This window comes from Balaenoptera musculus, chromosome 12 (genome assembly GCF_009873245.2).
Source record: "Balaenoptera musculus isolate JJ_BM4_2016_0621 chromosome 12, mBalMus1.pri.v3, whole genome shotgun sequence".
In the NCBI taxonomy this organism is placed as follows: Eukaryota; Metazoa; Chordata; class Mammalia; order Artiodactyla; family Balaenopteridae; genus Balaenoptera; species Balaenoptera musculus.
The window spans coordinates 49,261,257-49,278,468 of record NC_045796.1 but is presented as its reverse complement, the minus strand read 5'-3'; the positions used below and the strand labels follow the sequence as shown (position 1 = coordinate 49,278,468).

Here is a 17,212-nt window from a genome sequence, read left to right as displayed (position 1 = left end):
TACATTTCTGGGCTTCCCTGGTGGCGCAGTGGTTGAGAGTCTGCCTGCTAATGCAGGGGACACGGGTTCGAGCCCTGGTCTGGGAAGATCCCACATGCTGCGGAGCAACTAGGCCCGTGAGCCACAACTACTGAGCCTGCACATCTGGAGCTTGTGCTCCACAACAAGAGAGGTCACGACAGTGAGAGGCCCGCGCACCGCGATGAAGAGTGGCCCCCACTCACTGCAACTAGAGAAAACCCTCGCACAGAAACGAAGACCCAACACAGCCAAAACAAATAAATAAATTTATAATGCATTAAAAAAAAAAAAACTACATTTCTGTATATATGCTTTTAAAAGTGATTACTGTATCATGCTTTTTAACAAAGCACATAAAAGAGTTTATGCTGCAAAAAACAGAAAGCAAAGAGTAAAACAGAATTATTAAAAAGTATAAAATTATAGGAGTAAAAATCAAATACATCAATTATAGCAAATTTTTATAGTTTAAAACCTCTACTGGAAAGATCCTCAGATGGGGTTAAAAAAATGAAATGACTTAAGAATTAAAAATAGTGACAGGCAATTATACAACATGGAAATAGTCAAACTAAAAGGAAATAGTTAATAATTTTGATGTGGAACAAGAAACAGGATTCAAGAAAATTAAAAGGTCTCTTTAGACTGATTAAAAAAAGATATCTACAGTGCTACTCAAATGCAGTCTATGAAGGAGTTGTTTGTTATAGGTTTGCAACAAGACAAGTATCAAACTAGAAACTCTTACAGCAATTTGACAGGAATTCTATATCTGTTTAATAATATAATAATACAAAAAGGGAGCTTGTTGGGTTTTCTTTCTCATTTCATTTTTCTAGTAATTCACTTTTTTTTTTAAAGAGGTGGATTTTTTTAAAATTTATTTATTATTTATTTTTGGCTCTGTTGGGTCTTCATTGCTGCACGCGGGCTTTCTCTAGTTGCGGCGAGCGGGGGCTACTCTTCGTTGCGGTGTGTGGGCTTCTCAATGTGGTGGCTTCTCTTGTTGCAGAGCACAGGCTCTAGGCATGCGGGCTTCAGTAGTTGTGGCACGTGGGCTCAGCAGTTGTGGCTTGCGGGCTCTAAAGCACAGGCTCAGTAGTTGTGGTGCACGGGCTTAGCTGCCCCGCAGCATGTGGGATCCTCCGGGACCAGGGATCAAACCCGTGTCCCCTGCACTGGCAGGCAGATTCTTAACCACTGCACCACCAGGGAAGTCCCTAGTAATTCATTTTTAATGTATTTTAAAGAGGTATCAGAAAAAATTGATTCTTCACCACAATTAGTTTGAAAAGTACTGCTATAAAAGACCTATCAGTTATAAAGCTTTATATGCCAATAACACAACATCAAAATATACAAAAGTTAAAACAATTAGAGATGCAAAGCAAAAATGAAGAACAAAATAAAGTGGGAAAGTCTCATTCCATGACAGATTAGATTAAAAATAAGTAGAGAATGAAAACAAATGATGGAAAAAAAAAAAAAAAGAAAACAAATTATGAAATGTCACATTTCCTTCAGGAAGTCATCATTATAAGATGTACCATCAGTTGAATACTAGCTTTTTAGGAGAAAAAATTACTGTGTTAAATGTACACATTGTGAGATGTATTACAACCTCAGAAATATTAGAATTTTTTTAAAAGAATCAATCAAGGAAATAATAGTATGTCAACAATTTGGTATCAAATAAATAGAAAAATTTAATTGTCAATGAAACATTTATAAAGATAGTGATGATATAACAGACCCTAAACAATACCCTGACAACTTTGAAAAATTAAAAACCATGTAAAGCATGGCAAAAAAGGGTTTTCTACTATTCCTCACTATAAATCACTTAAGGATTCCTGTTTGGTTTTGCTTTTTTTGATGCTGCTGGGTAAAATTATTATGAAGAAAGGGTTTGCCAACTTTAAAAACTTTTGAGAACTACATTAAATGACTTAAAACATGCTAATCTCTTTAGCCTTGCAGTTTTCTAATCCACTTTTATATAGAACTCAAGGGAAGAAGTCAAAGTATTTCATAATGTCAGATGCTGCATATATCATAGATGCCTCTGCTATCCTCTTCCTACCTCGTTACAATCTTATTAAAAATGTAGGATATTATTTGGGTTTCGGGTAGCATTATTGCTTTCTCAAAAAAGGTCACAGTCTGCTTGTCTTTCTTCTTTGTGGCCCACTGGAAAAACAATAGCCAAATGTAGCCACACTAATCTAGCTATATGGTTGATTACGTAAAGGCTGGCTAAAGAGATAAAGGGTTATACGAGAGCATTGCTTGAAACACTACCACTATATATATGTGTATATACTGTACACATTACACACACACACACAAACACATACACACAATGCACACTGAACTAGACAAGACTCAAAGCAATATTATTCTAAGTAACACAAATGTATTTTCCACCTATGTTCTACAGTCAATCATCTAAAAATTACCCTCCAAAGGATGATCCTACTTCTTGGACTGGTCTGTCAAAAAGAGTGGTCTCATGATAGCACCAAACTTAGAAGAGAAAAAAGTATATCAAAGATAGGATCCTTTTGAAACTTTTCATTTTAAGTCAGGGTTTTGAAAGGTAAGTTCTCTAAATAAGTGTTCTTCCATTCTCAAAGCTAATACTTAAACCTAACCTCAACTAAATGTGTTCTAAAAGCGTCATTTAAGATACAAACTTCGTTATAAAATGAAAAAAAATTATTTAAATAAAATGTATTTACCATAAGAATAAACAAACTAGAAAAAATATTTGTAACTCAATTCACAGATAGAGACCAATTTTCCTAATATATGAAGAGCTCCTTGGAATCAGTAAGCAAAAGACCAAGACTCACAACAGAAAAGTGGGTAAAAGATAAACGAGTAGTATCCTGAAAAAGAAATACAAATGGCTCTCAAGTATCTGGAAGGACATCCAATCTCACTCATAATAAAAGAATGCAAATTAAAACTACACTGAGATCCATAATTTTTATCTATTAGATTGGTAAAGATCAAAACATTTGAGATCATAACCTTGGTGAAAATCTGGAACAAGTCTCATTACTGCTGGTGGGAGTACAGATTGAAACAACCTCTGTGTTATAGTTCTTCTTACTGGAAGAAATCCTTGTAAGACATTTAAAAAATGTAGTACATAAGATATATTCAGGCTGGTGTGAGCTGTTGGTCATTTAAAAAAATCTGTTGGTAATTGTCTGCTTTTATAGAATATTGTTCATATAATGAAGCAGACAGGTGGACAAGTTTAAGAAACTTTGATGATGAACACAGTAGTATTGCTCCATCTGCTCCTCATCTCATGATGGCCTTTTGTGCACTTAGTGGGTGATCAATTAAATTTGCTGGGTGAATGGGACCAGGAATGATGCTAAAGGATGATGAGAATGGAATAAAACAACTGAGAACAAGAAATTAACTAAATTTATCTGAAATGGTAAATAAATTGCTTAAACACTATACTTTTTCAAGAGCAGGGCACTGTACACTGACAAATGTTTCCTGAAAAATGAGTCGGCCAGCAACAGAGGTATAGCAGATCGTTGCAGTAATGGCTCCCTAATGAGTCACACACTTTTAGGAAATTCCTCCCACACAGACTCTGGGCTTGGCCATGTGATTTGCTTTGGTCCATCAGAAAAGACAAAATATATGGGCTTGCCTTCACTTGCTGCTCCTACAAATCCTACTACTGCCTCCACATGAAGGCTAGCCTGCTGGAGACACATGGCTCTCCACCACCCCAGCACCAATATCCAGACATAGGAGTGAAGCCATTCTAGGCCAATTGGCTTCCAGACAACCTCTCAGCTGATTGCAGCCGCATAAGCAAGCCCAGCCAGAAGCAGGAGCAGAAGTGCTGAACTGAGCCCATGCCAGAATCATGGGCTAACAAATGGCTATTGTTTTATACACTAAGTTTTGGGGCAGGTTTGTTATACAAAAATTGATACCAGTGGGGAGGTGAATAGGATTAGTGGCCAAGGAAAATTTTTGTTTTACCTGTTTCTGCTTTTTAAAATTTCACAATGAGAATATATCCATATACTATTTAATTAACTTATAAAAATATTTTATATAAGATTGATATTATAGTAAAGCCCTACCATCACCTTATAAGCACATACACATAAAAACAAAATAATCCAGTTCAAATGGGAACATGAATTTGAGAGGAGACATTAATATTGCTCAGGAAAAAAAGGGTCAGTACAGAGTAGCAGGGTATATTTATTACAAAAAAAAATTAATGAATAAGAATACATTCATGGTCACTGTCATGTCTCAATAATGGCTATTATCAGATTCTGGACGTGTTAGGAGACATACATCTCAGATTTTGCTTCTCTGCTTCTTCTGTTTAGGCAGGTAATGGCCTAATACATGTTCCCTCATTTTAATTCTCACATGCTATGAGGTAAACATATGCTGAATAACTTCAGGCAAAAGTTAATTAACCTCTTCATGCCTTATTTCCTCAACTGTAAAATGGGGATAGTAGTAACTATTTTATAGAGTTGTGAAAATTAAACACTTAGAATAAGGCACACAGTAAGGGCTCAATAAATGGTCTATAACCTCTGTTAGTAAAATGATGTAACCTTAAAGTCTTTTGACTAACTTGGCTTCTATTTTATAATCACTAAGCAACATCAACCAAAGTGTGATTCATCAAAATTAATTTGAAAATCTTTCTAATAACTTCGTGAAAAATCCAGAAGACAATGCTATTAAAAAACAAAACAAAACAAAACCTGGGGGCTTCCCTGGTGGCGCAGTGGTTGGGAGTCTGCCTGCCAATGCGGAGGACACGGGTTCGTGCCCCGGTCTGGGAAGATCCCACATGCCGCGGAGCAACTGGGCCCGTGAGCCACAATTGCTGAGCCTGCGTGTCTGGAGCCTGTGCTCCGCAACAAGAGAGGCCGCGATAGTGACAGGCCCGCGCACCGCGATGAAGAGTGGCCCCCGATTGCCACAACTAGAGAAAGCCCTCGCACAGAAATTAAGACCCAACACAACCAAAATAAATAAAATAAATTAATTAATATTAAAAAAAAAAAAATTTAAAAAAAAAAAAAAAAAAAAAAAAAAAAAAAAAAAACAAAACCTGGGAATATATGTAGAAAAAATATGGTGAAGAAAATTGAAACTCTAGGCAATAATGAATTCATTTGGTCCACATTGCACAATACTAAATGGGTTTAAAAACCAAAGGCTTCAATTTTTGTGTGTGTGTTACTAATTCACAAAAGGCAAAAAAAGAAGAGAGCGATAGTTCCCACTGTCACCTCTACTATGATCTCTGGTGCACACACACTTCCAACTCATTCTACCATCATTTAAAAAAAAGAAGGCACTACTAATGGCTTTGGAAAATAAGGCTCTTTCACAAGAAATACACTTAACCTAAATGGCAGTATTGGAAAACTGTAGTTACTCCTTGATCAATGGCTTAACACTGCCCTTTTTCAAGGCAAGATCAGGCTTGGATAGTTTTGTCTCTCTCTCTCTCTCTCTCTCTCTATATATATACACACACACACACATATATGTATATATATGTATATGTATAGGCACACATACACACACACATCAACAGTTTAAAAAGAAAAATCAGGCCTGGGTAGGGTACTTATAAAAAATAGCCAATTTTTTAAAAGTGTTTTAAACCAGTAATTACCTAGACTTTAGACATATGAGTCAGTGACCTACTGTAAAGAGCCTTACACCACAATGTACAGGTATTTTAGTTTGTCCTATTCTGAGGAATGAATAAATGCTACAAAAATTCCATTTTTCATTTCAATTCAACTCAAACATTTTAAAGAGTGCTTGGTATATATGCAGTAATGTGGCAGATTCTGGAGTTAGAAGGGTTAGAAAGAAAGTAACAGTTATGTTACTATATATGCCAGATATTTGCTGCTTACCATGTTTAATCATAATAATCCAGTGAGGTAGAAATTATTAAAACTCACTTTACAGAGGAGGAAATTAAGGCTCACAGAAATAAAATAACTTATCCAGGGTTTCTTAGCAGCAGAGGCAGTGTGGAGGGTCCTGGGGTAGGGGTGAGGGGCAGGAGGCACACGAGGGTAGTGCCATATGACTATTCCTACAGACAAACACAACACTCAGTGTAGTCAGTCCTTTATCAGCCATGTGAAAAGAGGCTAGGACTGTGGAAGACCAAAGAGATAATCTTTTGGGAATGGGCAAAGGAGTCACAGAAGGCTTTAAAGTGGTTAATATTTGAGTTGTTACTTTAAGGATGAGTAGATTTATCAACTTCAATGCCAAGGTTCACCCCCACCTCCCCTCATCCCCAATATATTAACCAAAATAAATTACTTACTTGAAATTGAGAAAAACAATTTTGAGAGAAATCTTCCTCAGATATATTATTCCATAGTTTTAAAACAAATAATATGATGACAGTTTAATTTTTAGGTTGCTTTTATGTGGCTTGTCTTGGTTTTTATTCTGAAATGAAATTTAGATTAGTCATTTTCTTGTTCTGAGAAACTAGGAGTATGCCAACATGTTTTAACTTCACATTTTTTCACATATCAACATGTATTCTTACTTACAAAGTCTTTCATTTCACCATCTCAAACAAAACCTAATTTAATGTATAAATTACTTTGAAGTATAAATATGTATGCAAAATAAGATATTTCTTTTAATCCCTGTTATACGACCTTGGTAGTTGTAATAAATGGAAGAAAAATAGAAAACTCTTGTTAAACTGTTATATACTACACAAGCATTTTTGAGGTAACATGCTTTCTTTTATTCTTTGAATCATATATATAGTAAATGCTCTCTTAATCCAAAGAAAATTAAATAACTGTCCCCAAGGAAATTGACCTCAAAATCTTAGTACTTCCCACAGCTATCATCTAAAAAGAAAACAGAATTGGACAAAAAAAAACCCCTAAGTTTTCTGAAGACAATTACTGCCCTTTTTTCTCCAAATTTACTTTCCTAGGCATATATTCAATTTCTGCTGCAGAAAACAGTCCAGTTTGCCAATACTAATTAAGCAACAAAATATTTTTCACTTAAAAAAGTGAAATACTTAAAAATCTACAGAGAACTGGAAGAAACACAGAAGATCATCTGGAAAACTTAAAAGAAATGACAAAAAAATAAATAAAAACCAAAAACAAACAAAAAAACCCCACCCAACCACACACCAAAAGGTTACATAGCTGTCATTAAGAGGGTTTTACTTATAATTTGTTCTGGTCTCAAAATGCATCTACTTTATGTCTAGACAGTGAAGTGTTTTTCTTTAAATTGCCTAAGACACCTACTCCTGCCTTATCTGTATCTTATCTGGAAACTATAAGTTAACACAATTTTACCCAAAGTTTACTGTACCTTAACTCCCATTATTTATTTCCTCTCTTATTTAGCATCACTGTGGTGTTAAAATGGCAGCCAGGTACCAAAGTGAGATATACCATCCCATATCCCATACCTTAATAAGTTTCTAAGTATTTCTCTGAAATATCTAAGGCTAATGGCAACATTCTTTGAAGCCTATTTAACCCCAACCTACTTAAACCCCAATCATTTTTCACTCATTTTTAATTGAACAAATTCTAATCCAATCAAAAGCAAGACCAGAAAAAGTTTAATTACAGCACCAGAGGAACTTGAAAGGTCTCCTGATTCATTCCCCTTTTCTTTGGAAAACTATATACCTACAATTCTAGTATCAATTTTTGTTTATATCTGTCCTAAATTCCTCTTGTTATAGTCTAACCTTTATGTTATTCTTTAAAAGAAGATAGCTACAGTCATCACAAAACAAATCCTACTATAACCTAGTCTACAGGAAGAGTCTAAGCACTATCGGACACCGCAGGCCCTCAAAGATTTCTAAATTGCGTACGTGCATTTTTTTTCCTCTAAACGTCGGTATGTTAGTCTTTCAATTATAACCAATGCCTTTCCAATTTTCCCTCAGGTCTGGGGAGCCAGTGTGAGGCAGGCAGTAAGGGCCGAGTCAAGATCCCCAGTTTTCAGACCCAGCCCCACACCAACCAACTGTAAAGTGGACAAATCCCTGAGCTTATCTATCTAGATATCAGTTTTCTTTAAATAAAATGAGAGAATTTCACCAGAACAGTGTTTTCCAACCCCTTTCACACTGTAAATAATATTTGTTCAGCACACTGGCCAACAAGAGGGCATTTGGAGGCATTGACATGGTGCTTGCCGAAAAAAATTTATCACATTTTCTTTATATAATTATGGAAGAAAAATTTTAATTTAAATAAAATTTGTAACAATATGAATGAATTTCAAATCCAACCTTTTTCACATCAGGAACAATATTTCAAAATAACAATGATGATTTATTTTTGCAGAACATACACGCACTATTAGGCAGTCACCTTGCAGTAAGCTAAATGGCACATCAAACAGCTAAGAGGATCCAATACAGGCGAAATTCAGGTGTAGAGCTAGGTCCCCCAGGGCAACATCTCTGCTACCCAGTCCTCTCATCATCAGTGGCTGCACCTTGCACTGGATGACATGCTCCTCAAGCACCCAGAATGCAAACTCCAATAACAGCTCCACGATCCTTTCTTGACAAGAGGCAGCTGCATACTCTGGCTGGCTGAAGTAGATTCCAAGTAGTAAAGCACCTTCTTTAATGTACTTAAAATATCAAACACAGCAATAACTGCTAGTTATGCTCATCATGCTCTCTGCTTACAGGAACCCCACACCCTACCTTCAGACCCCACTCCACTAGGGCCCAGAGCCACATAACATCAACTGGAAGCTCTGAATTAGAAGACCTCAAATTAAACAGTACTGCAGTAATCATTTGACAACTATTTAGGACTACTACGCCCTTTTATTTTTGTTCTTCCTTACCAATTCTTGCAAGCACAACATAACCTAAAAAAATTAACCTAGAACAGGTATCACATGCACATGGCAAAAAACATCCCAAAGTTACCAAACAGTACACTATAAAAAAAATTAGACTCCCACTTTTGTCCTCTAGGCCACCAGTTACCCTCACTGGAGGCAACAACCACTGTTACAAAACTCTCATGTATCCTTCCAGATATATGTGTACAATATATATACTTACTTATAAATATATTTTTTTATTTACATATATTTATTTATATTTATACATTTTATACATACATATATATTTTTTAAGCCACACAAATGGCAGCATACGACACATGGAGTCTTGCATCTTGCTTTTTTTCCTCTTAATATATCAGACATGGCACCACAGCAGTACACATAGTGTTGCCTCATTATTTTAAAGACTGCCTAGTATTCCACTGAATAGATATGCCATAATAATACTTAACTACTCCCCTACTGGTTTATGTTTAGGTTGTTTCCAACCTTTTGCAATGACAAACAATGCTGCCACAAATATTCTTATATGCTCATTTGACACATATATAAAATCTTTCAGAGGATAAAATCCTTGAATGAAGTTGCTAGATCAAAATATACGTGAAAAAGGAAAAAAAGAACTAAAAAAAAAAAAGGGAATTCCCTGGCGATCCAGTGGTTAGGACTCTGCGCTTCCACTGCCAGGGGCCCGGGTTCAATCCTTAGTAGGGTAAGTTCCCACAAGCTGCACGACACGGCCAAAAAAAAAAAACACCACTAAAATATACATGCACTTTTAAATTCTGAAAATGATTCCCAAATTGCTTTCCATAGAAAGTGAACATTTTATACTCCCACCAGCAATATATGAGAATGCCCATTTCCCCTTCCTCTCACCCTCCCCAAGTTATACTATGTATCAATCTTTCCTAATTAGATACGTGATAAATGGTATGCTGTAGCTTTAATTTACATCTTCATTATAATAAAATTGCGCATCTTTTCATATGAATTCTCTTTGCTCACTTTTTCTACTGGATTGTTTTCTAGGAGCTCTTTGTATATTAAGAGGAAATTAGTCCTTTGTGAAAAGTGTACAAATAATTTTTACTAGTCTACTTCTCTTTTAACTTTATGATTTTTGTCGTTATACAGAATTTTATTTTTACAGTGTAAAATTCAGCAATCTGGCTTCAGTTGTTTCATACTTTGAAAGACCTTCATCATTCCTAGATTAAATTAAAATAATTATCCTACGTTTTTTGTTTGTTTTCACATTTCAATCTTCTGACTTATCTGGAAGCCAACACTTTATTAAAGAATTCTTTTCACTACTGATAGGAAAGGTAGCATCCATTATCATACACTAAGTTCTTACATATATTAGAGTCAATTTCTGCTCTGTTTCTACCTCTGCTCTGTTTCATTGCTGTCATGTGCCAAAGCCATCCTACTCTGCAAAACATTTTAAAATTAAAATCAGTTTACATATAAATGAGTATAATAAAACTAGAAATTACTGGCTTCCTTTAATATAAGAATCATTTTGCAGTTCCTAAACTGAATTTATATAATCAAGTTTAACACTATCATCATGCAATCATGCATTTTAGTTGATACTTATCTGGGAGCCCAATATCAACCTCAAGTCTTTTTCCCATATTTCTGATAGCTTTTCCTTAATCTTGTATAGTTTTTTTTTCCAAATTATAAAATCAATATATGTTCTCTGAAGAAAATCTGAAAAATACAAAATACACCTCCCAGAGATAACCAACCTTTATATTCTGGTGCATTTTTCCTGCATAAATGACTATTTTGCAAACTGATTTTTTCATGTAATATACTGATAGCATTTTCCCATATTATTTTATATTATATTTATATTATAATCGTGAAAACATGACTTTAATGACATAAATTCTACTAAATGAATATGTCCAATTTATGTAACCATTTCTCAGTTGTTGAACATTTGGGGTTGTTCCCTGTTATGCCTATCATCTATTGATTAATTCTTGCAACAAATGCTTGAGTTTCAAGCACTGTGGTCAGCATTGGCTGTATAATGGTGAGCAAAAATGAACGCATTACCAGCATTTATGGAGGTTACTGGGAAAGACAAACATTAATCTCCAATGTATATAAAAATTACAACTATAACAAGTGTTATGAAGGAGAGTTTATGGAGCTTTGAGAGTCTATGGAAGGCTTCCCTGAGGAATGACAAATTGGAGTTTAGGTGAAGGAAAAGGAAAAACATTCTAGGCAGAGGGAACAGCAGGTACAAAGGCCTCATTGAGGGAGGAGCACGGCAAGAATAAGGGACTGAAATAAGGTCAATATGGCTGGAACATAAAGAGCAAGGCAAGAAGGACATGGCTCAAGCCATGACTGGATAGAGAGGTAGGGACCAGACTGTGCAAGACCTTGTAAGACATGTAGATGCCACCACATAAGACATGTAGCTTTGTCCTTATCCTAAATGCAATGGAAAGCTACTGAAGCATACCAAGTAGTATGGTGATATAATCAGGTTTGCATTTTGAAAAGATCCCTCTGATTACAGTGTAGAAAACAGATTAGAAGGGAACAGAAAAGATTGGGGTAGGCCAAGATTAGCAGGCTATTTGTTGTAAATGCATCCAAAAATGCTAGTAGTTTAGACTAGGGTGGTGATGGATAATGAAAGAAGTAGATGGATTCAAAAGATAATCAGATTTTGCCAAAAGATTTACATTCATAGATTAAAATCCCTAAAACTGGAATTATTGGGTCAAAAAACAACATTTCAAGGATTCTGACATGCATTGCCAAGCTGCCCAGCCAAGAGCAGTTTTCTCTCCATTTGTGAATTACCTTGTATCTGTTCCTCTATCAGAATTTTTATATTCTTTTGAAATTGCTTTAAAATGACTTAATCCATACTTCCTTCATGAAGCCTTCCCTGACTCCCCTTTTTGTCTGCTAGGTGGTCACTGAACATGTCCTCCTTTGAGTCCTCACTTTGTCTTACACATTTCTTTTATATTCCAATTAAACTATGTTTGACTTATGTTTACATGTCTATCATCCCTCCTACATTGTGAGCTTCTGGAGGGTAAAAGTTGTTCATAACGACGGCACTTAAAAAATAGCTCAATATATATGCAGCAGGTTCTCATTAAGTGTTCACTGAATGAACTGAATCACATATTACAAGATTCCACTGTGTCCACAGATTTAAGAGGACTCCTGCTTAATAAGCTTCTGATTAACTGATGGTTATTTTAAGTCAAACACAATACAGAAGACTAATAAAATTTGCAACTCAAGCTTCAAATACCTACTAAATAAAGTGACTAATTTTGTTTGTGGTAAATCACTAAATCTCAGTAGTGCTCCTGAAAAATCTTTCTAATATTTATATCAAATAGGCATTATGTGATGTTAAAATATTTTTAAATGGTTTAGCAAAAAAAAAAAAAAAAAGCCTATGAACAAGACTTTTATTAGAGAAATTATTCATAATCTGAGTTGTTGATAAATGCTTTAGCTTTCAAAATTGTACTCATCTCAAATTTATTTAATAATCCACCAAAATACCAAAAAAGTGAGGTTATTTTGCAACTACATAACTTTATATAGCATTTCACAATTATCAATTTCTTATGTTGAATAACCTGATTTCATAGCATCTAGAACAATCTACTAAAATTTTCACTAGCTGGAGAAAGACTTAGAGGGGGGGAGATGGCAGAGTTCCTTACAGTAATCTTAAAGTCAAGCAGCTCCCTCTATAGTCTGTTTATCCTACTTTGTTTAATTACTTGCTTTGTGAACATCTCACTCACACTCTTCTATTTACTCCTACTCTGCATCTCAGCAGGGAAGCTTTTTGAAAGGATAATTCTGTTTAAATTGATGCTGAGAAAACTGAGAAAGCTGTCTAAGCTCAACATGAAATGAGTTACATCAGGCAACTAATAAGCAAGAGTTAGTATGTGCTAACTGGGCAGCTTCCCAGATCCACCTGAGTCAGATCCTTACAATAAAGCCTTAGGATTTTATTTGAAGTGAATTCCCAGAGCACTCATACCCATATTCAAATCTAAGTGAAAAAACGCTGTCCTGTACTTTAGTTATTTATAACCTTGCTTCCCACCACTAAAACAAGTTACCAAAAAATTGTTATATTGCTCAATGCATTGTATGTCAAAACAATATTCAAGACATTTTTAAATGAGTGAAAGAAAAGCAGAAGAGGTTTTTGGTTTTTCAAAAATAATTCCATCACTTATATATAGAAAATTTAATTGATTCTCTCAGGAACCAATATCCTCAACCACCAAGGGATTAAATCAGTCAGTCAGGGTTTATCATTCAAATTTGAATGTACAACTTTTTAAAATACCTTTTCAAATTTCACCAACTTAAGATATGAGAGCTTTTAAGCCTAAGACAATTTATTTCTTAAATTACTCAAATATGCCCTCAAAACACAGGACAATCAGAAGTCAACTGGACTGTTTTCTAAAGCAGAAAAATACTTTTCATGCAATAATAGGAAAACTGAACTAGTAAAAATGTAATAAACCAATCGGTTCAAAATTTATAATATAAATCTGAAATGGTCACTTTATTTGGGAGAAAATTTCTTCTGCTGCTATTTTTCACAACTTCATTTGAAAAGCAAATTCAGTTTAAAAACATATTTTCTCCAAACCAAGGTAAAGAATTGAGGACTTCCAAAATTTCCTATGTATGAAAGACAAGTTTATAACACTCTAACATAGATTTATCATGTGTTACAATTTTTCATTAATTTTACTAATTAGTAGATAGTTTGTGCTTTCAAACAATAAATCTGTCTTCATTAAAAATTCTAGCATTCAGACTTTTACTAAGCCAAATTGACTTCTTTTTTATATTAATTATTTTCAAAATTTATTTTACTAGGTGGACTGGACTACTTTTCTTTGGGGAGAGAATTCAGAAGCAGATAATTGTACAGTTTTTGTTTATATTCAATTAATATTAATTTTACTGGGAGTTTCTGACATGCTAAAAATGCTGGCTTGATTCTGAAAGCTGTAAACTCTAAACGTGTGCCAGTGATGTCAAAATTTTTCACCTTTTGGGAAACACAAAAATTTTTATGTTTGTGAACTATATTTATAGCAAACTCAATTCAATTATCCTTAACAACTTGTAGTTTGGGTTTCTCTGTATCAGGTTTTATATCTTTCAATGTATGTACAAAAAAGTCTAACTTTTATATTGATTTACATTATACATTTCAAAGTGATTTTTTAATCCAGTTTTTTTTTAAGGGGTGGGAGGGGGAGATGCTGGTAATCTATTGTAAGATGTCCAAGAGGAAGAAACACGTATTTCTTTTTATAGACTAGTTCACATGTCTATTTTTTTAATATTGAGAAACACAAAAGTACACCATACTCTTTATTTTTTAAAGAATATTTTTTCACATAATAAAATTCCTCCTAGCTCACTCTGAAATTCACTTTTTTTCCACAAACAAAATTTCCCTATAAAACAGAGCTTGCAAATCACTCAGGGATACATATTTCATGACTTGTGCAGAGAAAAAAAAAACTATGTGTAGAAAAGTAACCCAAACCATACAAACTGTAATACACAGCAATGCCACAGTATATCCTATTAGCATGTCCCTTTATAATTTCACAATCTGGCTGAACAGAGCTATATCAACATCCCTATCTTATTCCTTCTCTGCACCTGAAGTGAAAAAAAAAAAAAAAAAACCAGTATATTACACTGAAATTCCAATTAGAAACAAAGACAGCACCACTATATTTAAAAGGGCAGAAAATCTATCCTTCAGAACTCTTTATTGCCTCCAAAGTTTCAGGTGTTACACTTTCAACAAATTGTTAACAGCACCCAAATGTCCCATCTTAAAAAGTCCATATCATCAAAATCTTTTTCACTATTTTAAAAAGAAGCATTCTATCAAATCTCACTAACAACACTGAAATTTTTAACAAAGAGAATTCACATTAAAAGATAACTGCTTTAAAAAAAAAAAAGATAACTGCTTAGAATGAGTGCTTGTGTTTGGGAAAGTGCTATTATCTTGATAGCCCACAGGAAAACTGACTGCAGTAATAAGATGAATGGTGATTAGGGCAAGGAGCATCAAGTGGGAAACGCTATCTAAAATCCCAAAGGGCAGTACATAGCTAGAGGTAAGAGCATCTCTTTCTAGGAGGCAGCTCCATTATTTCACGTAGGCAGTTCAAAGCATGTAGAAAAGCAAAACAATTTAAAAACCTTGTAAATTTGGCCACTATCCTACTTACATTATCATAAATCTCCAAGAGCTTTTGAGAACGTAGCTTCTGTCTCCCCACCCCACTGGTTCTTCAAAATAGTTTTTATCTTAAATGTACGTGTATTTAAAATGCAATGCTACACCCCAGCACAGGGGCATTTTTTTTTAATGTTTGCGTTGCTGGGCTTAGCTGTGGTTCCTATGAACTTCACGCTATTAAGTGGGATGTTATACGTTGGGCAACATAAACACGCATTTCCTACTTCCGTGGATACACATTTCCCTGAAAGCAATGCACCTGGGGACGCAGCCCTGTGCCCCAGACTCTGAGGCTTTACTTTAAACTCTAAGGAGTTACGACCTGCACTCACAGCAGAACCACATGGTCACTTCAACAAGAAAGATTATCTGGCCCCAGGCGCCACTCTTCAGCCCACAGCATCTCCAGAAGGGGCAGAGGAGAGCGCTAGTGAGAAGAGGCGACGAGGAGCGACTGACAACAGAGCTGACACTTCCCCACTCCTCAGAAAGCCATTTCCAGCAAGGGGAACTTGGGAGACGCAGAGGGTGTCCGCGGTCCCACCAGCGACCGACCTCAGAGCGGGGCCCCGCGCACCCATTCACGGAGGACATGGCGCGGCCACCTGACCCGTCCTCCGGGGCGAGAGCAGTGCCCGCTCCGCCCGCCCGCGACCCCGAGTGCGGACCCGGCTCCCGACCGCCGCACGCAGTGTAAACACTCGGCGCCCGCCGCCTCCCCGCCTGGGGTGGGATGCGGGGGGCGGCGCGCAACGCTCGCGCGGACCCCCATTTTTGCGCCTCTCGTCAGGCTCAGGCTCGGGAGGAAAAGCGAGGAGGGCCAAGGGGAGGGAAGACGCGGCAGCGATCTGCGGAGAGGGCCGGCAGCGTGCGCGCGAGTGCGCGGCGGGGAGGGCTGCCCGGGCGTCCGCCGCTTCCGCCTGCGCCCGCTTACCTGCCGGGGTCGCTCCGAAGACTCGCACCACCGGCACCTTCTTGACAGGGACCTGGGTGAGGGGGGATTGGCAGATATCCAGCCCCTGCAGCGGGCTGGCCATGTAGTAGTCGGCAGTCACTATCCTCACTGAAAACATGTTCGCCGCCGCCGCCACTACCTCCTCTTCACTAGAGACCTGGCAGCGGCAGCAGCAGCGGCGGCTCCTTCCGCAGCGGCGGCCCCACAGCCGCGGTGGCGGCGGCGCCCCCTCCTCTCCGCGGCTCGGCCCCCTCCCCTCACACTCAGACACGGCGAGCAGCGGCGGCGGGCGGGGCGGTGTGGGCACTGCTGCCGCCGCCTCCTCAGGAGCACCCGGCGAGGGGCGACAGGAGAGAAGCTCTCGCGCTTTCGTCGGTGCTGGTGCTGCTACTGCTGCTGCCGCCACTGCCGCCGCCGCCGCCGGGAATCACACGGGCTCCTCCGTCCCAGGCTGCAGCTCTTGTTGCCATGATGATGATGTCACGGACGCAACCACTGGGGGAGGGAAGAAGGGGGGTTGTGTGTGCGGCGAAGAGAGGGCTGTGAGTAGCTGGGGGAGGGGAAGCGGCGGGAAAGGGAGGGAACCGGGCGGGCGCCCCAGCGGGACATCCAGGCGGGGGCCGAGTAGGTGTTTTCTCCCCCGCCCCCGGGCACGCAGCGAGGGCGGAGGCTGCCGGAAAGCTCGGCCAGCGCCGGGCGCGGGGGATCGATGACTCGGCCGGTGGGCACGGCCACCTGGGTGAGGGGCAGCGGAGGGAGGGGGCGGCGGAGCGCCGATGTCATGGATGGGCTCGGAGGGCCTGGCGGGAGGGGGGCGCCAGTGTTCAGGGCTGTTTTGGTGGCTAGGCAGGATTGGCCGGAGCCCCGGTGATCGCGCTCGCCTCGCCGACCGCCATTTCACATCCTGCAGAGAAGGCGGGGGCAGCCGCGGAAACGGCTTTTTACAAGGTAAGAAAACCCGCCCGCAGGGAGGCGAGGCGCAGCTCTCGTGCCGC

The 17,212-nt window shown here is 38.1% G+C and overlaps 1 protein-coding gene across 3 annotated transcripts in view; it reads right to left on the bottom strand.

Moving 5' to 3' along the window:
• The window catches only part of REV3L (REV3 like, DNA directed polymerase zeta catalytic subunit), a 190,888-nt gene extending 174,224 nt beyond the window's left edge, over positions 1 to 16,664 (bottom strand). For 2 of the 3 annotated variants that reach the window (XM_036871281.1, XM_036871282.1), the window contains exon 1: positions 16,197 to 16,664. In XM_036871281.1, the coding sequence (XP_036727176.1) occupies positions 16,197 to 16,335 (139 nt within the window). In that variant the 5' untranslated portion in view covers positions 16,336 to 16,664. Of the gene's footprint in view, positions 1 to 6,397; positions 6,513 to 16,196 lie in introns of those variants that run through there. The other variant, XM_036871283.1, reaches the window with a different exon arrangement.
• Between the last annotated feature and the right edge of the window lie 548 nt (positions 16,665 to 17,212).